Raw genomic sequence first — 20447 nt, forward strand, 5'->3', positions numbered from 1 at the left:
GACTATGTCCATAACTGGCAGTTGCTTGTAATTATTGTTTACTCAAAACTTCTTTGCGCTGTGAACAAGATTTAAGAATTGTTTATCGCCAAACTGGCCAGTCATATTAGTTCGGCTAGACTTAGTGGCTAAAAGCCACGATGTAGGATGAGACACGGTGGATTACAGGGAAAATGACGAGCGCGGATCATACCGAACAAGCTAGCGCGTTTATGGATAGCTGCATGAGCTTAAAATAAATATCTTTTTGGGGATAGCCTATAATATCTTATATAATTATATTATTTCTTATTTCTTATTTCTTATACTGATAGAATCATTCTTTTTGGATACAAGACATCTTGTAGATTTCTAAGTTATGACATAATAATACTATACCTAATATGTAGTATATAGCAACTGATTGAATGTCCCTTCCTTAATGCAAGGGGTATGAAGTCAGATCCATGGATGGACCTCGCCCCCGCCTCCGATTCTCCACATCTAGGCAGGCTTGGCCGGAGGGCAATCGCTTCCATCGATCGAGACTACCCCGGCAGCCTGGTATGGCTGTATGGGAACCTTACAAGTCAAAAGAAACCCAATACTGAATTTACTTATGCCTATCTGGGTAGGTAAATGAGAGCAAATGTTTCTGGGGAATTTCTACTAGGTACCTAGTAGTTAGCTATTCCTGCTCTTATTTTAGATTTTTACTAATCCCCTTTGGTCGTATGATCCTCCACTTTAATTCCTCGTTATGCAGCCACCCATTCCATCAGAACCCGAAGATCGACCTAGTCTCACCAACAACACCATTACATCACTTTCATTATAGTGAATATTATTAGAAAGGCACAATAGCAACCCTGGAAGTTAGTCGAGTTCCGACGATCCACTCGAATTTTTCCTCTCATTTCCTTCGTTCCATTAGCACTCTTTCACATCTCGCGCACATTTGGACGAGGGCTACAGAATCCAAAGATCATGACCGAAACAGCAGCTAGTTCACCTGTCTTTTCCCCTTTCTCTTTCCTCCCCCCGGAGCTACGCGATCAGATATGGCGTGATGCTCTACCTGGCGAATTCGGGCCAGCCTTGTTCATCTACAGAAAAGGATATTGGCGTCCTCGACACTTGACAGAATCTGACGAGGGATTCGACCCGTCCAACGATGAGCACAACTTGAACTTTGAGTTTCGGTACGACTTATTAGATGATGTCCAGTTCGAGCTACCGCTAGCCTTTGTCAACCGTGAGGCCCGCGACATCGCCCTAGCATGGGCTCGCGAGCAAGGCTTCAAGGCGCGGCCTCGTAAGGACAGCCAGTACCCTCTCTTCCAGCGCCCTTTCGATCCATCTCGCGACGGGCTATTCGTCCCTTATGATAAATGGGACGAGTTTCGCTGCGAGCCCGACGATCGGCTGTGGGAACCGGATCTCTACGGAAAGCTAGTCAGCATTGAAACGGACCCGACATGCATCGCTATACCAGAAGAACTATTCCGCAAGGAGGAAGCCTTGATATCGGAGATGCTCCGATACTTCTATCATATAGAAGTACTCCTTGTCGTCGTCGGTGAACAACCGGCTCCACTACCCGCAGATACAACGGAGCGGTGGGAGTTCGAGAATGTGCCAGAAGGGACGTTCCTCTGGGATAGTGAAAATGGGTGGATTGGAATTGAGGATGACATACATCTCAAGGAAAAGAAGAGGAACCCGTATAAGTTAACGGATGCAATCATGCATGAACTAGACATCACACTTCCCCAGAATGACATCACCAAGTTTGAGATACGCCATGTGGTTGCGATTAGAAGGTAGACGGAACTTGTTAAGTTGGATTGTATAATAGTTTCATTCGTGTGTATTACTAAAGGATAGAAATTCAGAACCTATATATCTATTTGTTCGTGAGGTATATACATATATACCTAGTAGCTAAATAAATACCTAAGTATGGGATTCGTATGGAAAGGGTTTGAGTGCCGAAAAAAAAACGATCAGACCGTCGGGTGAATCGAACCCTCGAGCGGAGCTCACTAGTGATCTTAGAGCTATAGCAATGGAGTCGATTGTAAGCACCGCCATACCGACCCGGACCTTGCATCTCCTCGGCATTCCTCGCCGTTATAGTGCCAGAGCTTGTTATGGAATATATGGCTTGGTATGCGAATGAATTACCAACCATAACCCATCGAGAAGAGATCCACTTCGGTCTTTAGTAATATAAAGATGAATATTACGATCAAGACATTTAGACTTAATAAAGTCTACCATACCAACTCTATCTTCTCCCATGAAATGCGACAATATCAACTCTTTCGGCATGATAGCTTCGGAATCGCCTAGATAATTCCCTAGTCGGTTACATAACGGGGCAAAATCATTCCAAGGCGACCCCCTATGCGATAAATCATGCCTGAAATGAAGGGATTCGAGCGATTCGGGTAGAACATCAGAGAGCTCGGGCGCGCTTCTTTCGTTCCAGCCTAGAAGTACTTCTGGAGAAAGTTCTAATGACCTAAGTCTCGTATAAGAGCGTAAAGAGCCAAGTTTACGCGATAAAGCATACCCCGCTTCTTCCCCTGTTCTAGTTCTGAGAGCTTGCGTACTGTTGAGGTCAAAATCGACCTCTATTTTCAAGCTTACCAATGTGAAACAACTGTTTTCCAATGCATGCCCTAGATCTTCACTATCCAGGCAAGATCCAGGGGAGTCGTTCCCGACTTCGACACAGAGGAAAAATAAAAGGCGTAACTCTTCAATTCGAGGCACGGCAGCTAAGATCTTGGTTAGATGGTTGGGATTGAAGCAAGATTCGGAAAGACTGAGCTGTATGATGTTGTTATTTATCGGGAAGCTCAACGATCGTAAAAGACTTTGGGGGCCTTCTTGCAATGTTAAATCGAGGCTTTTCATATACGGTAATTCGAGAGCCCCTTGGAGCAGGGAAACTCCAACATCAGTTTGTCCGGCAATATGACGAGTACGTCCAACTAACCATTGGTACCTTGTATCTTTCACGGCGACCCTCAATCTCTGTAGATGTAAGAGGGAAAGAAGTGACTCGTTGAGATCTTGTATTGCGGAGTCTTCCAAGGCGTATTCATGGGCAATATAAACATCCCGGAGGTTCACACACTTTCTGATGACGCTAGCGAGCATCCGAAGCTGGGAAGATACTTCATCGAGTGGCGGAAGAGCACCTTGGGTGAATTTCCGTAAATAGAATAAGACATGTAGCTTTTTGACAAGCAAGGCGAATCTCGGTCCTTCTAATAAAGTTTGGCACAGCGAGTGAAACCTTGGGTCGCCATTTGTAATTGTCCAAGATGTCACTGTGAAAGCGTCTTCGAAAAGGTCCAAGGCAATCGATTCATAGAGCAATTCACTTCCAACTCGATAGATATCCCGAGAAACTAGACATAGTGCTGCTAGATCGTGTTTGTTTGTATGCCCGAATATGATCCGTAAAATTTCCGGTGGGAGATACTGCGTGAGCATTTTGCCCAGGATGCTATAAAATTGGGAAAGTTGTGTTTGAGTTGGATTAAACCGGGCGTGGGCTCGTCTTCACTTATAAATGTTGCTTGATGGAATCCTGATAGATAAGCTGACGCGTACATTGATCCTTCGCTACATGGCGCCCAGTGTCAGTGTAGAAAGTCAGATTGGATTAGGACTCGACGGATCGGGGGTGTAGACTATATTGTTGGAAGTCGAGCTTGAAGCGGTGCATCTTCTAGGCAAATAAAAAAATTATTTGAAATATCTAATTACTTAGGTACGTTACTAGGTATCAGGAAATAGAGGGTAAGAATATTATCATAAATGGTAGTTGGGAAATAGGACCAGAGAGTGGGAGGGGTTACTCCAACTGATATAGTCACGTGACACCCCCGCGGCGTTCCTCGCCCTGTCGTACAGAGTTGGTAGCGTTGAAGGCTATCCGCTGTGTGACACAGAGCGAGGAGCCTTCGCAAATTGTAAGAGTAGTATTCTACATAAAAAGGTGGAGCTATTCCTTGCCTAGATTAGCAGTTATCCATTGAAACTTATATCCTGCTTTGTTACCTCTAAACTGATACCATTTCTTTTCGATCTCCCTTTAACTTTTAAGTGAAGAAAAAAAGGGGGTAAGCAATATTCCGGGGAAATAGGCACCTAGTACTAGGTACTTACAGTGGCTTTATTACGTAATCGAGCCCAAACCCATTAAACCGTTCAACCGCGTCGCGAATTAAAAGAGTGGGACCGTATCGCCCAAGCTCGCGTCACCTTACATCCCATTTTTTCTGGAGAAGGAGTTGATTGATACGTTCAGCCTTCTTTTGTCACTCCATCTTTCACTTTTTCCTTCACCACAACTTTTAACCGCCATCCATCTTCGTTTCATCTGTCATCTTTCGCAAACGACTTTCGGGTCAACTATAAAGATGGCAGACATCAAGATCGATGGCAAGCTCTTCCAGGAGCGCATTAATCATTTTGTCAATGCCTGGAAAGCCGATAAACGCGCTGGAGATGCTGTCTTCAATGGCGCATCTTCTATTCTCATCAATATGGGCAAGGTCGAGGAGAATCCCGATTTCCAGAAGAATAATGCTATGCACGTACGTTAATTCCACCCTCTTCACTTTCTTCGCTCTTCGCGCCTAGATCAATTCGAATAGATGAATACTGACCCGCTTCACCTTTTATTTAGTTCTGGTTGCTCGGCTACGAGTTTCCTACTACCCTCATGCTCCTGACTCTCGACACACTCTACGTGGTCACGACGGCCAAGAAAGGTGGCGACCGCCCATTCCCAAATTTTAATCACCTATGCGACCGCGCGACTAACGATTATATGTAGCTAAGCACTTGGAGCCTCTAAAAGGCGGAAGGTTTCCTATCGAGCTTTTAGTTCGAGGAAAGGATGCGGCTGCGAATGAGAAACATTGGACCAAAGTCACCGACACCATCAATTCTGCAGGAGTGAGTAATACCCGTCTGCTCCGTGTTCGTCTCTTTCATTAACAGGGAGTTTTAGAAAAAAGTTGGTGTCATTACCAAAGATAGGTCGGGCGGTCCCTTCGTCGATGAATGGAAAAAGATCTTCGGCGAAAAGTGTAAAGATGTGGAGGAGGTCGACGTATCTACTGCTTTATCGACAGCCGCCTTATCCGTCAAGGATGAAACCGAACTACGAGCGATGCGAGCTGCGTCCAAGGCATGTGTTGCGCTGATGACACCATTCTTCCTAGATCAGATGTCCGATGTTCTTGATCAAGAGAAGAAGGTGAAACACAGTGCACTCGCCGACAAGGTCGATAGGAAACTTGATGATGAGAAGTGGTGGAAGACAGTTGAATTACCTAACAAGCAGAAACTACCTTCCGACTTCGATCCATCGTCTCTAGATTGGTACCTTGGTCCCGCCGTGCAAAGTGGCGGCAAATATGACCTGAAGCTTCAGTCAGAGCCTACTGGCGATAACCTCCACCCAGGCGTTATTATCGCCGGCATGGGTCTTCGATATAAGTCGTACTGCTCTTCCATCGCGCGAACCTATTTGGTCGATCCGAACAAGACCCAGGAAAATACCTACAAATTCCTCTATACCATCCACAATTTGGTCCTAAAGGAGATAAGAGACGGTGTGGCTGCCAAGGAAATATACGGCAAGGCCATGAGCTACATCAAGTCCAAGAAGCCCGAGTTAGAGAAACATTTCCTGAAGAATGTCGGAGCGGGTATCGGCATTGAGAGCAAAGACCCAACCTTGCTACTGAGTGCCAAGAACCCGCGTACTTTGAAAGATGGCATGACGCTGTGCATAACAACTGGCTTCACTGACATAGAGAACCCGTCGCCAAAGGACAAGCTTAGCAAGACCTACTCCCTAGTCCTTACCGACACTATCCGAGTGACCAACAGCGATCCCGTCGTATTCACCGGAGACGCTCCTAGCGACCTCGATGCCACTTCTTTCTTTTTCAAGGATGACGAGGAGATGCAGCCCACCCCAAAGAAGGAAAAGAAGGACTCCCGTGTGGGCGCTGTGGCCACTAAGAACATAACCAGTACCCGACTCAGATCCGAGCGTACTACCCAGGTAGACGAGGACCAAGAGAAAAGGCGCAGGGATCACCAGAAAGATCTTTCTTCTAAAAAACAGAAGGAAGGTATGGCTCGATTCGCTGAATCTACAGGGGGACCGGATGGTGCCGAGGTGAAAAAGTTCAAGAAGTTCGAGTCGTATAAACGAGAAAACCAGATGCCTCTTAAGGTAAAGAATCTGGAGATACTTGTCGACCAGAAGAACCACACCCTCGTCCTCCCCGTCATGGGCCGACCGGTGCCTTTCCATATCCACACGATCAAGAACGCTAGCAAGAATGACGAGGGCGATTGGTCATATCTGCGGATCAATTTCCTTTCTCCTGGTCAGGGAGTAGGTAGAAAGGATGATCAGCCGTTTGAGGATGCTTCGGCCCAGTTCGTTAGGAGCCTGACCTTCCGTTCTCGTGACGGTGATCGGTACGAAGAGATTGCGGCGCAGATTTCTTCCATGAAGAAGGAGGCTACCAAGAAGGAGCAAGAAAAGAAGGATATGGAGGATGTTGTTGAACAGGAGAAGCTGGTCGAAATAAGGAGTGAGTTCATCTACATTTTGAAACTGATCCCATACTAACCCAGCCATAGATCGACGCCCTCCTGTCATGGACAACGTATTTATACGCCCCGCGATGGAAGGCAAACGTGTTCCTGGAAAAGTCGAGATTCACCAGAATGGTATTCGGTATCAATCACCGCTTAACACCCAGCAGAGAGTCGACGTACTTTTCTCTAACATCCGCCATCTTTTCTTCCAACCTTGCGCCCATGAGCTCATCGTGATAATTCATCTGCACCTGAAAGACCCCATCATCATTGGCAACAAGAAGAAGACCAAGGATGTACAGTTCTACCGGGAAGCTACAGACATTCAATTCGACGAGACTGGTAACCGAAAGCGGAAGTACCGTCACGGAGATGAGGACGAATTCGAACAGGAGCAAGAAGACCGTCGGCATAGAGCAGAACTCGATCGCCAATTCAAGAGTTTCGCTGACAAGATTGCCGAGGCGGGTAAGAATGAGGGCGTCGAGGTCGACATGCCGCTTAGAGAGCTCGGGTTCAACGGCGTCCCGTTCCGAAGCAACGTCACGATTCAGCCCTCCACTGATTGTCTTATTCAACTCACCGAGCCACCTTTCCTGGTTATCACCTTGGATGACATTGAAATTGCGCATCTGGAACGTGTGCAATTTGGCCTGAAGAACTTCGACTTGGTATTCGTGTTCAAGGATTTTACTCGGGCCCCCGCTCACATCAACACAATTCCTGTCGAGTCTTTAGAAGATGTCAAGGAATGGCTAGATTCTAGTGATATCGCATATACTGAAGGTCCTTTGAACTTGAACTGGCCTACGATCATGAAGACCGTTACGGCCGATACCCACCAGTTCTTCGTGGACGGTGGCTGGTCTTTCCTGCAAAACGAGAGCGATGACGATGACGATCAGGAAGAGGAGGAAGAATCCAACTTCGAGATCGATGAATCTGATCTTGAGGAAGTGAGCGAATCCAGCGAAGATGACTCAGATTTCGATAGCAACGCATCTGATGAAGCTAGCGAGGAAGGCTCGGATGAGGATGACGAAGGTGAAGATTGGGATGAGCTCGAGAAGAAAGCGTCACGAAAGGATCGCGAGAGGGCGGATTCCGAGGAAGAAGACCGCAGCCGCGCAAAGCCCAAGAAGCGACGCCACTAAACGTCTCAATAGGAGTTTGCGGAACCTGTCTTAGGATAGGGATCTAAACTTCAAGTTGCTAGGTCCAAAATTTCACTAGTTGATAGGTTCCTTAGGAGTTGAAGGTAGTGCCGCGTCCCCCATCTACCTGATCGAGCTACTGGTTTCGAGCTATGAGCTTTCAATTTGCTATCTCGAGACGAGATTCAGGGTGGTCGGACGAAGTGCATGGCTCTTTCTAGTTACTTTAGCTGAATGGCTCTGGGTAGAGCTCTACTTGTACTGGTAATGAAAATGAATTTGATGGATTTCTGAAAACTTTGCGGTTCCTGGTATGTGTTGTCTACTATTCAAGTAACATTGATATTCTAGCTTGGCTTTATATTCGCTATTTCGATTGAAGTCTATGGATCCGCTTCGACTGTAAGTAATCCCCCGACGTTTTATCTTCAAATAGGCTTAAAAGGATGGTGTTAGAAAAGTGCCTCTGTGCTGACTTCAATATTGCATGACTAAGCAGACTGTATAAAATGACTAATCAAAGAAATCGCTTACGTAACACAGCGGATGCCAAGTGTTCTAGTCACGGTGCGATACAGTAAAATTAGCACATGGTATCTCCTCTGACTCTATTCTCTGTTAGGATAATGACTTCCTAGGTACAAGTCGTTCAGTGGAATTCTAAATTGGCAAAAAATTCCCAAGTTATGTCATGTCATTGAATTACATCATGCGGAGTACACGAATATGTCTGTAATTCTCACAAGGTACATAACCTCATACCCTCTATCCCTTTTAACCCCCTGTCATCAGCCTAACCAGTCCACACAGCCGGTCCCGGAGCCGTGTACGTAGTAGGAATGGGGTAATACGACCACATCAGACCTGGGTCGTTAGCCTGATACGCGCCGGGGAACGCGACGAGAGGTCCAGGAGTCCCGCTTCCGCCGCCGGTGATCTCGACCTGCGCGCACGAGAGGTACATCTGCGCGCCGCCGACGGACTGCGCTTGGTGCAGCGCGATGGATTCCACGCGGATTAAGTATTTGCCGCTGGGCACGGCTTTGGGGATTGTTACGTTGACGACTTTTTTGTCTGTTGGGGGTTAGCATGGGTATTCGTTTTAGGGAGGTAGAAAGAAGGGGTAAAATAGGGGTAAGGAGCACGAACTATAAGCAGGCCAAGTAGCCTCGCTAGAACCTAGAGGAGGCACGGCAGTGATGCTCCCGATCTTAAACCACACGTTGCCGGCGGGCTCCCAGGTGTTGATGTCGGCGCCCTCGGGCACCTTCGCCATGTAGAACTGCACGGGCCCGAAGTGCGATACCGCGGCGTTGGCTACGAAGCCTAGCTCTGAACCTGCGGCTACGGTTGCGGTGTTCGTCCCTGCGCGCGCTTGGTAGCAGCGCATATCTGGGCTGCTGACGCTTGTTACGCCACCGTTCGATTGGTAGTTCTTCGTCATTCGGATGGAGGTCCATTCTGCGGCTTCTTGCTGCCCGTCGATGACGAGCTTGGAGAAGCGGTCTTTTTTGGTGGTGTTGTGTTAGTAATGTCGATGTGTGTTAAGGTGGATGGAGGGATAAGGGGGTGCTTACAATGCGCCTGGGCGGCGCTGGCTAGCGCGAGCAGAGTGAGTAACTGCATCTTGCGTTTAGGTATCTTGAAAAGCTTGAATGTTTAGATCTAGGGGAATAGATCGTTATCCGGTGGGAGAGACACGCTCTGATGGGAGAGACAGGCCGACATGTTGATATACGCCACGAGACGCCGCGGTATACCACGAGGAACAGGTGTCAAATCCCGGAAAGCAGTTCCTCGCCAAGACGAAGCACTATCGCCGAAGCCAATAGCCGCATCGTCATCTGCACCCCAGATATGAATCCCGCGAGCTAGTATAATGTTAGGGGTAATTTTAGACGATGGTTAAAATACCCGGCTGTAAATGAGAGGTCTCGCTCGGTAGGAAGACTGAGCCAATGGAATTCGTGGAATATTACCCGGGCGACGAAATACGAATACCCTCTTCGACGGCCGTCTAGGGGGGGGGGGGGGACGATTATTGTAGCTTTGTAAGCTTCCTAGTGCTCTTGTTCTTGCTGTCACCTAAGTCACACTAAGGAATATGTCCAAGTGCCTACCTAGATACCCTATCCGGTAACCAGGGCGCCCGCTTGTCCGACTGTAATGTTTAGAACTCTAAGGTATCTTCTGACCAAGATTATTAGTAATATAGATGTCTAATTCTATTACATCGTGACGCCATCAATCTCATCCCATAACTCCAATCCCACCTAGTATCCTTGACGTCAGTGATATTAGTACTCCTTAAACGAAAGTTAAGCTGTAAGAAGGATGCAGTTAAACATCCTATTCAACCCTCATTCAAATCTTAGCCTTGATCTTGGCCAAGAATTCAGATCCTGTGTCTTCGAAGGGTTTGGCACCCAGTTTATGCCAAGCCCCCGCGGCCATTAGGGCTTCGTCCTTTTCTACCGCTGGGAAGAGAAACTCAGTCTTTCCATCGCCAACATTCGCAACTGACTTATCCTACATTAAGCTGGAGTCAGTACGGTTTAAGTTGACATATGTTAACTCAGAAAAGAGTGAATTGAACTTACAAGTCCCAAAGTCAGCTTAATCATGCCATCCATCCAATGTGGGATGTATTTCTCCCTCGGTATCTTGCCGTCGGTACCGGAAATCACGTTATAGGCAACAACCTGAGCTTGACGCATCGCAGACCGCGAGTTGGGATGTGTCGTGTTAGTCTCAGATACATCACCACAGCAATAGACGTTAGGTAGCGAGTCATCCTGTATCTGTAGGGTCGGCTTGGTGAGAATGTGGCCTGACTCCGAGATAGACGCCGGACTTAAAGCAGCAAGAAGCTTAGAGTCGGGCCGCTGTCCAGTGCAGTTCACCTTTATGTTTTGTCAGCTTAAAAATTGAACGGAAGGAGAAAAAAATGTGCACAAACCAAGTAATCGCACACAATCTCCTTGCCACTCTTCAAAACGGCAATTCCCTTTTCTTTATTCTCGCTGACCACTCTATCGCCGGTGATGAGTTCAATCCCGAGCTCTTCAATTCCTTTCCGCGCTGTAGTCTGTAGTTCCGGTCCGAAACGATGCATAACCGCATCTCTCGAATGCACCAAGACGACCCTCTTCTCCGGGTACTTCGACTTCGCGTCCGTCGCCAACTCAACGCCGGCAGCTCCTCCACCCACAATAACTAGATCCTTAGACTCACGGATCCGCTTCTGCATCTCCCTCATAAGCTCCATTCCTTGGACCTTGTTGTCGGCCGGTACACGGCTAGGCAGAGAGTCTGTAGCACCTGCGCCGGTAGCCACAACTAGGAACTCGTACGGGATCTCCTCGCCACCGGACTGCAAGCTTACACTTTCGCGCGAGATGCTCGCGACGCGGTCCCTAATCCAGGCGACTTTACCTCCGTCGGCCTCTAGTGAGCCGGCGGGAAGGTATCCGCCGAACGGGATGAAGACCTTGTGCTCATGGCCTTCTACGACGCAGAATCGGGGTAAGACCCAGGTAAAGTAGAAACGATCACGGGGTTCGATGACGACAACGCGGTATTCTGAGTTGGGCAACAAGTACTGCGCAATAGTCCGCGCAGCCGTGTAACCCGCGATGGAAGCCCCCACAATAACAATATTTCGGGGTTTCTTCGGCTCCGAGGAAGATGAGGCTTTAGACGATGACATCGAGTGTCCTAGAAGTTTCAGGCGGAAGGATAGTGAACGCCGGAGAGCTGAGATGAGAAACGACAAGACGTAGCCGACGCCGTCGATTATAAGGAGCGGCTTTTCCAACATCTTTACCTGTATCCGGAATCCGGATGTGTCGGGTCCAAATATGTGTATAACCGGAGACGGAGAATCTAACAAGTCCTTTGCTGTCGCTTATATCGTCTAAATATCATAAAAAACATATAAATCCCGACAAGTACTGTTTAACATGAATGGGTATAAAAAGGGAAAAAAGGACAACAAGATGGGAAAGAAGAGAGAAAAGGAATGAAAACCAGTATTTTATGAGCAAGAATACAAAGTACCAACGAAGGATGACTGGTGACTTCCTAAGCGATCCAAGGGTTCTGCCTACTGCACTCTCGGATCAGATAAGATTAGATCGCCACGCGGTTTCAGCTTGACCGCGCTAATTGGCTCGCCATCCCCATTTTGGTATAAATTGGTCTCAGCCCGAGTCCACAATCGGCTCGGAGCTCGGAGTCGGCAAAGATGGAACGGATTTCTCGGTGAATACACGTTTTGACACGCAATCACAATCTGCAGTCTGACCAACAACTAACAACCAACCACCAACAGTCCCGCGCCTCGGCCTTCTTTTTTATATCTATCCAGAACGAGGGCCGAATGATGAGATGTGGCCACTTCTTTGTACTTTTCTGACATCCTCCTAACTCGTTGGAAACTCCTTTAATATTTCCTCCATTGGAACTCGCGTCCGATTTCCTAAAAAGTTCATCTTCGGTTAACTCCAAGTCGTTCTCCCGTACCTAGACAACTTGTTTAAAAACAAGTCGGCTCTCGGTAATGTTTTCGACGTCATAATCATAGATCGCAGTGGCAGCAATGCGGTCGTTCAGAGCATCTTTGTAACATATACAAAGGTTCGGATCAAAAGTTCGGAAGTTCCTTGCCCAGTGCATGATGAGGTAAGCAATTACTTCATACTGTATTAAGTCCAGGCTAAAGCCGAGACCTAATAGTGATCTATCCGCTAAACTCTAGTGCATAACCGCTATAATTTAAGCCTTCTTAGGGGGCTTAACCACTGAAGAAAACCACCATGTTCCGCAAACCTACAGCGAGCCTCCAGCGAGCTAACTGCCACTATCACTCACTCATAACGCAGTCCCAAACTACGGACTACTCCCCTAATAGAACCCAGTGGAGCGTTTGCTTCTCCATGAATAATCAATCCCGCACCAGCATTCATAGGTATCTAGAATTCGACATAATGATCCCTGATCATCGGTTCCATCACGGATGGAGCAAGACGGGCGTGGATCATTCGGAGGACACTTCGAAGTGATACATCGCCCTCGTTTCTACACTTTTTCTGTATTGAGCTCATGATTTCTGGGTCGACTGTGTTCTGGATCCAGTCCACCGTCTCCTTGTAGTTGGCTCTTTCTTCGGCGGAGATAGACGCTGCTATTTTGAACTGCTTCAGGGCAGTGTCGAGCTGGGCATAGATCTGACCCTCGGTAGGTTCAGTGATCGGGCGTTTCCCCTTGCTGGGGCTTATATCCTTTTCCCAGGCCTCAACCCTTTTTTTGGCGCGATCAACTAGCTCCTGACGGGCTGTCTCGTAGGTAGGGATATCAGCAGCGGAGACGAACTTTCTGCTTGGTTTTGCGGGGTTCGGCATTATTAGGTTGATCTCGTCCCAAGTGCCTCGTGAGAGGGCGAAAAACTGAAGGGCTGCAATCCATGCGGGGTAGTCCGACTTTCTCGTGAGCTTAGGACCCGCCTGCGATTTGTTGTTGGCTGTTTGGGAAGACATAGCAACGAGGATATGGCTGACACTGATATTCTAGGTATGTAGGTAGGTAATGCGGAAGAGATTTTATCGGAATAAAGACACTATAGATCTTCTGAAGCACCGGCTATAAGCGCAAAAAGGGCCTATAACCACTAGGGCGTCTAGATTCATGTGCAAGAACGATATAACTATTAGAAAGAAAGGAGTGTTGCCCGTGAGGAGCAACTCGGAGCAATATCCCCGCTCGGCTGACCGTATCACGTGACCTTCCGGATCTCGGGGTATGCAGATGCGGGTAAGAAACTATCTACCTACCAAACGAAAAGTCGCGACATGATTATTATTATTCTATAATGAATTCACCTACTTCCCGAAATTTATGCACTAGGTGCAATGTCCTCCGATTCAATGATTCCGCATTCGGATATGGTGTTCATGGTGAATCAGGAAGACAGCATTTCCAAATCCAAACCCCTAAAAACGCTCACTCATTCCTGGATTTCTCGCTGAAGGACCGATTGCCAAAGCTGCCTATAATTTCCGGGTCTGTTCAGAATGGATGCGCTTTTTGTGCGATCCTTAGAAAATTAATCACCAAAAGCTGCTCTTATCTCCCTGAACAGGAAATCCATATTCGGCTCCAGCTTGTGTTTTCTCCCGAGGGGAGATTCATGTCTGTCTTGGCTCATGTTGGCCTACAACTGGAACAAGGATCAGATGGTATGCTCTAATATTAATAGTATACCATAGGCACTTTTGCTTATGGTGATTTGTTGTCTATTGATACACTGACTTATGCTATCTTTCCATCAGAAATCCTGCTTATGTTCGGTGTTGATGGAGACCCTTATGGTATGCCTAAGCCAATCTGCAGGTCATCTCACAAGGCTCATCTCTAATGTTGACAACCCCCCCAGACCCATGCACCCAATGGCTTCGTCTCCAGTCCGCCCCCGAAGACCACATATTCTGCAAGAAGAATGTCGAGAAGATCGGTAATATTCTTCAGGATATCGAGTCTGAAGAAAACCGGAATACGCCGTTCTATCCTACCAGGCTCATAAATGTCGGCACCGGAGATGACGATACCTGTCATCTCGTGATTACAGATCCCGGTCTCCTTAAAGCCAAGGGAGCCAAGTACGCTGCTCTAAGTTACTGCTGGGGACCGCACGAAGACGCAAAAACGCAATTCAAGACCGAGCGAGCTAACCTTCCCAATCGTATCGCTGGTTTCAAGTCCGAGATAACTTCCCCCGCCATGCGGGAAGCCGTGGAAGTATGCCGTAGCCTAGACATACCATATATCTGGATCGACGCAGTCTGCATCGTCCAAGATGACAAAGAGGACTGGGAAAGGGAAGCCGCGCAGATGACGGACGTCTACCAGAACGCCTGTCTTACGATCTGCACCCCGACTTCGACGTCTTGCCGCGAAGGATTCTTAGGGCCGCGGGTTTCGGCCCGGATCCCTTTCCGCTCCGGGATTGATGTTGAGGTGGTGGGGTTTTACAATATCAGGCCATGCGGCGCCATCGGCGATATCCGGAGCGCGGAGGGTGACTATGAGAGTTTCGATAATAGCGACACGGGTCCGCGAGGTCTTAGCAATTGGTGGAAGCGTGGGTGGACGTTCCAAGAGCTAGCTCTTTCGAAGCGGGTTTTGCTTTTTGGCATTAAGTTGCATCTCGTGTTCGAAGATAGGTTCTGGTCCGAGGGCGACGAGTCGCTGACGGAAGCGGTGGAAGACGAGGATGCGGCGGCGGGGATGGGGGGAACGTTTGCGGTTATTGCTGTTGCGGGGGCGCTTGAGTCGAGGGAGGACGAGAGCATGTGGATGTCGATGGTGGAACAGTATACGGAGCGACAGCTTACGTTTGAGTCGGACAAACTTCCCGCTATGGGAGGTCTTGCGAAGATTGCGGTGCGTGGTAATGGGGACGGATATCTCGCGGGTATTCGCAGGGAGTCGCTTCATCGCGATTTATTCTGGACCCCTGCTATAGCGTCGGATGCTGGAGGTGAAGTGAAGCCCAAAGCATCATTTGATGAACTAATGAAGTCTCTAAACGAGCCAGAACCATATATCGCACCATCTTGGAGTTGGGCACGTTGGAGGGGCAAGGTTCGCTTTGATGAATCGCCGGCCCCTTATGGGGACCACGTACCTGTGATGGGAGTCCATGGGAAGCTTGAAGAGGCTTACAGTGGGGTAGAGGCGAGGACATCCACTTCAAAACTCAATCCTTTTGGTCAGGTCACCGAAGGCAGTCTGAGACTTACCAGCAAAGTGGTTCCTATTCTACAGAGACTTGAACGCCAAGAGGGATTTGACAACCACTGGGAGATGTGCAATGAAAACGGACAATATGTTGCGAATCTTACTTTCGACTGGGATGAACCGAAGAACGTGGTTCCGTTCGAGAATCTATCGTTGGTACTGATAGGGTCGTATTGGAGTTGGCAGGCGTATAATATGGCACTTCTATACGACAATGCGGAGGGAGATAGTGAAGAAGATGAAGTTATTAGCGATTATGATGAAATAAATGTGGATGTGAATATGGATTCGAGCGAAGATGGCGATGAGCAGATGGACGACATCGATAGCGAAAGTGAAGAAATCAGTTTTGAAGAGGCACAAGTGAGAGATGCGAATGCTGGTAGATTCGCATATGGCTTGATAATTCACCCTGCAAATGCGAAGGGGAAGTTCTTTAGGGTTGGCATTTTTAGCTCCTGGCCAAAAGGGGCAGGGGGCTTAAAGGGGTATTTTGAAAACCAACCATCCACAACCGTAGAGATCATATGAAAGGATTATCTTCCAAACTTCCGAAGGCTAAAACTAATGGTTATCTAAATACGACCGCTTCACGTGGACTTCTAGGATTGATTTGAGCGACTATGAACGGAATACGAAGCAAATCAATAGGCTTTTGTGAGAACCAGTACCTTCCGGTATGAACTGATTAGCATGTTAGGTGCATGCAATCACAGTGAAGTGTGGTTAACGAACCCACATATCTGCGAGATGTTTTGCAGCTGTCCAATTACTATAAATATGTACCCAATCTGCATACACGGCCGCTGACACGTCATAAGTCATACTCACTGGAGCTAGACAGCTGGCGGGGACTCATATTGATTGAGGTGCCATTCATATCTGGGAACTCAATAACGGGGAATCTTTCTAAAGACCAAATCTTAAGATATAACAAAACAAACATACAAATACTATATCAAGGAACCACATCATATTAATCACGAGGATCGTCGCAAGACGATAAACTTCAAATGATGACGCCAATGAAGCCAGAGGCTCTCTGGAATTGCGATCCAAAATCTATCCATAGGCAATTGTTGAATAAGACGCCTAAGCTCTTTGCCGAAGCCGACAATGTGGAGATTTGGAAAACACCGAAAGCTGTCATCGTTCCTGGAGTGGACTATAGTGAGTACCGATAAGATTTTGGAAGATATCTCCCATCACTTCTTGCAGATTCTAAATAATTGAATACCCACAGAAGTCGAGCAGCGTAAACTTGATGATCAAGATATGAAATCGCTCTGGGAACATAATCGACAGGTATGTCACTTCAGTCATGCTCATAATCTACAAAAGCTTACATTTAGTTAGTTTCGCGATGTTCTCTAGTACGTATTCACCGTACTCACCTACTTGTAAATCAGTTACATACAATGCTTACCTTTTCGTCTCATATGGTAGTATCATCGAACAAGGCAACTTGTGGAACCGACTTCTAATCACGAAAGAGACATGGACCAACCTCATAACGAAACATAATGTCTTCCCCTATTTTACCGAATCCATCCTCAACTTTGGCCCATGGGAAAAAGACGATGACAGCACCTCGAATAACTTCCATTCGCGGGATCCATTGAACGGAAGCGGTGATAGTAAGTTATTTTTTATGATTTAAACAGTTCATCTCATTTGACCATAATGTATAGTTGAAATATGTTACACCATCAGCTATCTCAATCGGGACGACGCGGCGGACGGAACCGACGATTCGTGGTCCTTCAGACAAACCTCTGTGTATAATCGGATGCATTCTCGAAGTTTTTCATCCGTCTGGATATTAGTTAAGCCCTCTCCAAACCTCAAGGCTCGTTTGCCAGAAAAGCTCAACGAATTTTGGTACGATGATGAGTTTCGGTACTCCCGTCATCCATTGATCCACGTCATGATACTCTTCATTTCCCTTTACGGTTGGCGCGATTACATAGTAACTCTGAATTCGAAAATGGAACAATTTGTATGTCAGTATCAATCAAAGCGGACACGAGGAGAGCTAATAACCACTGGGAATATAGGAAGGCAAATCCTTCTTCTCGGATACGGATGTTGTCACCCACAACGACTATAAACAGAGCTTTGAAGATTTGCAGAAGCTTCAACGACTTCGGCGAGACTTGTCGAAGGCCGCATTTATCCTAGATGATACTGCGGAACTCAGCCGGAGAATCCGCGGAATACTCCCAAAGATGACTCTCCGGATGAGACCAGAAATTATGGTAGCCATTTTTGAAGAATTGGATGATTTCGACGTAGAAATAAGATACATGAAAAGCTGCATCATGGGACTTAGGGAGCGCACATCCGATGCAACTAAATTAGTCAGTCAACAAATGTTAAGATTACGTTTTGATTCATCCCGTTAACCTCTCTTAACAACAGTTCTCAAGCATATTAGACCATCTCAGTGGAAAGTTAAGTCTGAGAAATGCTCTTGCGAGCGAGGCATCTCAATCAACAAGCGCTCAGTCTCTAAGTGTCATGACCGCGATGGCGGTAAACGGCCAATTAGGGCACGAACTTCAAAGGGAAACCTCAAGCAACATTCGCACTCTGACACTAGTTGCATCTCTATACTTCCCGGCATCTTTGTTAGTAGTAAGTTACAGCCGGAAGATATATAATTTAAGATAGTTGTGGTATGCCTTGGTGGCTAACAAGTATTTAGTGGATATTTAGTTCGAATTTTACCGACTTCAAATCTGGAACAACTATCGACCTTAAACCTTTCTGGAGGTTCACATTCATACTAGTTCCAGCCGTTGTGGTGATCTTATCCATCGTGTTCGTTGTCCAAAGTGTGTTAAGGTATGAGGAGAGGGATATATCCACAAGGAAAAGGAGGTGGGGAAAGGGATGGCAGGATTGGGCCAATACGGTCTGTCTATCTAAGGCTTGAGCCTTGAGGTCTGGTTTCATTAAGCATCATTAACAAAGTGCGATGTTTGAGTTTTTGTGTGGAATTAATGAAAGTAAATGGATATTAGATTCGTTTAATGAATCGAACCTGACGTAAGAAAAGCTCCCTCCTATTTCTCCAACGCCAAAAGAGAACCCTGTAATTCCATGAAAAGTAGCCGCCAAGTCCAAGTATTAGGTACCTATGTACGTGAGAGGTATTATCAGGCCTCTTGAGCAGGGAAAAATGGCTGAGCGAGTTCGTCATCTTCTGGACATATATCTACGATACGTCCCAATTCTTCTACCAATGAAGCTGATTTCATTCTCTTAGTTCGGTCGATAAGAAGCATCTTTCGAATCAGATCCTTGCAATTTGATACGACTTCTGTATCCGGGGGGGCTATCAAACATTGGAGTATGTGTTCATTTAATTCGAAACAAGGTCCGGGAGTATGGGTCCAAGTACTCTGTAGAGAGGCCGTCTGATAGAAGTAATACGCATGACCCGTTGGAATCCCACGATCACCGATGGCGCTTTGTTTCAGCTGTTCCCGCAACATCACCAATCCTCCGGAAAACGCAGTTATAAGCTCAACAAGTATGCAGCCTAATGACCATATGTCACTTCTGCGCCCCATAGCTTTCACATTTTGCTGGTTCACCTCAGGGGGTTGGTACGTCCCTCCGAGCTGCCTAGTTGTTGTCTGTACTGTATGTGTTCCAGGCACAGGAATATGCGTTCCTTGAAGCGTGGGTCTCCTGACTTTTGAGATACCGAAGTCTATAACTTTCCAAACTCCAACAAGCCGTCCTTCGTCTTGGAATACTATGATGTTATGAGGTTTGATGTCCAGGTGGCAATAACACGACTCCTGATCTGATGGATTATTCAATGCTTGGATCTGGTGCAAAAACTCGATCGCGCCGGCGATGCATGCCATCTGCTCCAGACAAGCTTTGATAGGGGCGGGCTGGATAGAATTGATTCTTGAAATGCAATCCTCCAGGGTTCCGCCATTCGCATGGAGTGATATGCTTTGGATTTGCGTTTCATCGCTAGACTTGACCATGCAGACATAAGTACTAATTTGAACTGACTGTGAATTTCTCAGTGCGCCTCGCAAACTTCTGAGAATCTCGATCTCCGTAAACGCCGGATGTCCTACTCGTAACCTCTTCCTCGTAACCTTTACTCTATTATTGGGCTGTGGATTCTTGATACTTTACGTTAGTTATCTTTTGTTTTCTAGGGTCAAATATTAGGAACATACATCTCCCCCCAATACGAGATGCCCATTGGCTATATGATAAGCCGATGTATCTGGTCTGTTGTCCTCTTCAATGAATGGCATCCTCTGATTAGCTCCCAATTTTGTCTCTATGCCTTCCTGAAGGATAGGGGCAGTCAGCTTCTGTCGTAGGATATTGAACTTTGCCGGGTCATCACGTATCCGACTTAGGCCAATCAAGACTAAGTTATCGCTTAATAGTTCGTCGTCGAACTTAGTCTTATCGTTGACCCAACGAGTGACGAGTGTTTCTACCTCAACGTCATGATGGATAGTATAGTCAAATGCAGTTAACAGCGAAAAGGTCCGTATCAAGTGTTTGGAAATGAAGTCCTTTTCGGTCTCGGTAAAGACATGGCCTTTACCTACAAGGAGTTCGAAGTCGAATCTCGTCCAGATGTTCCGGAGGTCACCTATCCCGTAAACATAAGGACTTGGGCCAGTATTATCATTGGGTTGCTCCAGGGCCCTAATGCTTGTTGCTGGGTCCATATCGAGTATTGTTTCTCAAATCAATGTTAATATTGTAATAACCCGAGTTAGATATAGATCAAAGAAAGACAGTTCTTAGTTTATGAGTGTAAAACCAGAAGTCCTTGCTCGATACGTAACAAACGTTTAGAAATGGAAGATAGAA

The 20447-nt window shown here is 46.8% G+C and overlaps 9 protein-coding genes across 9 annotated transcripts; 4 read left to right on the forward strand and 5 right to left on the reverse strand.

Moving 5' to 3' along the window:
* Positions 1–546: 546 nt before the first annotated feature.
* Positions 547–1826, forward strand: GGS22DRAFT_175631 (uncharacterized protein). Its single transcript, XM_047963290.1, has one exon. It carries the CDS (start codon positions 967–969, stop codon positions 1804–1806), a length of 840 nt encoding a protein of 279 aa, XP_047814113.1. The 5' UTR covers positions 547–966; the 3' UTR covers positions 1807–1826.
* Positions 1827–3928, reverse strand: GGS22DRAFT_175633 (uncharacterized protein). Its single transcript, XM_047963291.1, has one exon. It carries the CDS (start codon positions 3487–3489, stop codon positions 2131–2133), a length of 1359 nt encoding a protein of 452 aa, XP_047814114.1. The 5' UTR covers positions 3490–3928; the 3' UTR covers positions 1827–2130.
* Positions 3929–4322: 394 nt separating this feature from the next.
* Positions 4323–8081, forward strand: GGS22DRAFT_175635 (SPT16-domain-containing protein). The gene is made up of 5 exons (XM_047963292.1): positions 4323–4598; positions 4691–4775; positions 4841–4962; positions 5018–6623; positions 6673–8081. The coding sequence occupies exons 1-5, from the start codon at positions 4422–4424 to the stop codon at positions 7782–7784; spliced, it is 3102 nt and encodes a 1033-aa protein (XP_047814115.1). The 5' UTR covers positions 4323–4421; the 3' UTR covers positions 7785–8081.
* A 496-nt stretch (positions 8082–8577) lies between these two features.
* Positions 8578–9410, reverse strand: GGS22DRAFT_197683 (glycoside hydrolase family 61 protein; the record flags this gene model as incomplete). Its single annotated transcript, XM_047966018.1, has 3 exons — positions 8578–8858; positions 8934–9290; positions 9362–9410. The coding sequence occupies 3 exons, from the start codon at positions 9408–9410 to the stop codon at positions 8578–8580; spliced, it is 687 nt and encodes a 228-aa protein (XP_047814116.1).
* Positions 9411–9951: 541 nt separating this feature from the next.
* GGS22DRAFT_175637 (FAD/NAD(P)-binding domain-containing protein) lies at positions 9952–12115 on the reverse strand. The gene is made up of 3 exons (XM_047963293.1): positions 10744–12115; positions 10385–10687; positions 9952–10313 (listed from the first exon to the last, which is right to left on the reverse strand). Exons 1-3 carry the CDS (start codon positions 11602–11604, stop codon positions 10149–10151), a joined length of 1329 nt encoding a protein of 442 aa, XP_047814117.1. The 5' UTR covers positions 11605–12115; the 3' UTR covers positions 9952–10148.
* Positions 12116–12124: 9 nt separating this feature from the next.
* Positions 12125–13496, reverse strand: GGS22DRAFT_175640 (uncharacterized protein). The gene has a single exon (XM_047963294.1). It carries the CDS (start codon positions 13319–13321, stop codon positions 12758–12760), a length of 564 nt encoding a protein of 187 aa, XP_047814118.1. The 5' UTR covers positions 13322–13496; the 3' UTR covers positions 12125–12757.
* A 157-nt stretch (positions 13497–13653) lies between these two features.
* Positions 13654–16112, forward strand: GGS22DRAFT_182493 (HET-domain-containing protein; the record flags this gene model as incomplete). The annotated part of the gene is made up of 4 exons (XM_047963972.1): positions 13654–14020; positions 14114–14152; positions 14218–15737; positions 15768–16112. The coding sequence occupies 4 exons, from the start codon at positions 13654–13656 to the stop codon at positions 16110–16112; spliced, it is 2271 nt and encodes a 756-aa protein (XP_047814119.1).
* Positions 16113–16524: 412 nt separating this feature from the next.
* On the forward strand, positions 16525–18581 carry GGS22DRAFT_197686 (uncharacterized protein). The gene is made up of 8 exons (XM_047966019.1): positions 16525–16751; positions 16825–16886; positions 16938–16954; positions 17028–17218; positions 17273–17580; positions 17639–17941; positions 18003–18218; positions 18289–18581. The coding sequence occupies exons 1-8, from the start codon at positions 16595–16597 to the stop codon at positions 18517–18519; spliced, it is 1485 nt and encodes a 494-aa protein (XP_047814120.1). The 5' UTR covers positions 16525–16594; the 3' UTR covers positions 18520–18581.
* A 161-nt stretch (positions 18582–18742) lies between these two features.
* GGS22DRAFT_193494 (kinase-like protein) lies at positions 18743–20302 on the reverse strand (the record flags this gene model as incomplete). The annotated part of the gene is made up of 2 exons (XM_047965391.1): positions 18743–19735; positions 19793–20302. 2 exons carry the CDS (start codon positions 20300–20302, stop codon positions 18743–18745), a joined length of 1503 nt encoding a protein of 500 aa, XP_047814121.1.
* Between the last annotated feature and the right edge of the window lie 145 nt (positions 20303–20447).

This window comes from Annulohypoxylon maeteangense, assembly GCF_022496945.1.
Source record: "Annulohypoxylon maeteangense strain CBS 123835 unplaced genomic scaffold GGS22scaffold_29, whole genome shotgun sequence".
Lineage (NCBI taxonomy): Eukaryota > Fungi > Ascomycota > Sordariomycetes > Xylariales > Hypoxylaceae > Annulohypoxylon > Annulohypoxylon maeteangense.

What these genes read in the sequence shown, in the direction of transcription:
- GGS22DRAFT_175631 (XM_047963290.1), top strand. Translation starts at nt 967, where the DNA reads ATGACCGAAACAGCAGCTAGTTCACCTGTCTTTTCCCCTTTCTCTTTC.
- GGS22DRAFT_175633 (XM_047963291.1), bottom strand. Translation starts at nt 3,489, where the DNA reads ATGCTCACGCAGTATCTCCCACCGGAAATTTTACGGATCATATTCGGG.
- GGS22DRAFT_175635 (XM_047963292.1), top strand. Translation starts at nt 4,422, where the DNA reads ATGGCAGACATCAAGATCGATGGCAAGCTCTTCCAGGAGCGCATTAAT. An exon ending in AGAAGAATAATGCTATGCAC is followed by an intron (nt 4,599 to 4,690) that starts GTACGTTAATTC and finishes CCTTTTATTTAG; the next exon opens with TTCTGGTTGCTCGGCTACGA. An exon ending in ACACCATCAATTCTGCAGGA is followed by an intron (nt 4,963 to 5,017) that starts GTGAGTAATACC and finishes AGGGAGTTTTAG; the next exon opens with AAAAAAGTTGGTGTCATTAC.
- GGS22DRAFT_175637 (XM_047963293.1), bottom strand. Translation starts at nt 11,604, where the DNA reads ATGTTGGAAAAGCCGCTCCTTATAATCGACGGCGTCGGCTACGTCTTG. An exon ending in AGATTGTGTGCGATTACTTG is followed by an intron (nt 10,688 to 10,743) that starts GTTTGTGCACAT and finishes CAAAACATAAAG; the next exon opens with GTGAACTGCACTGGACAGCG. An exon ending in TTAAGCTGACTTTGGGACTT is followed by an intron (nt 10,314 to 10,384) that starts GTAAGTTCAATT and finishes AGCTTAATGTAG; the next exon opens with GATAAGTCAGTTGCGAATGT.
- GGS22DRAFT_175640 (XM_047963294.1), bottom strand. Translation starts at nt 13,321, where the DNA reads ATGTCTTCCCAAACAGCCAACAACAAATCGCAGGCGGGTCCTAAGCTC.
- GGS22DRAFT_197686 (XM_047966019.1), top strand. Translation starts at nt 16,595, where the DNA reads ATGATGACGCCAATGAAGCCAGAGGCTCTCTGGAATTGCGATCCAAAA. An exon ending in ATTGAACGGAAGCGGTGATA is followed by an intron (nt 17,219 to 17,272) that starts GTAAGTTATTTT and finishes CATAATGTATAG; the next exon opens with TTGAAATATGTTACACCATC. An exon ending in ATTCGAAAATGGAACAATTT is followed by an intron (nt 17,581 to 17,638) that starts GTATGTCAGTAT and finishes CTGGGAATATAG; the next exon opens with GAAGGCAAATCCTTCTTCTC.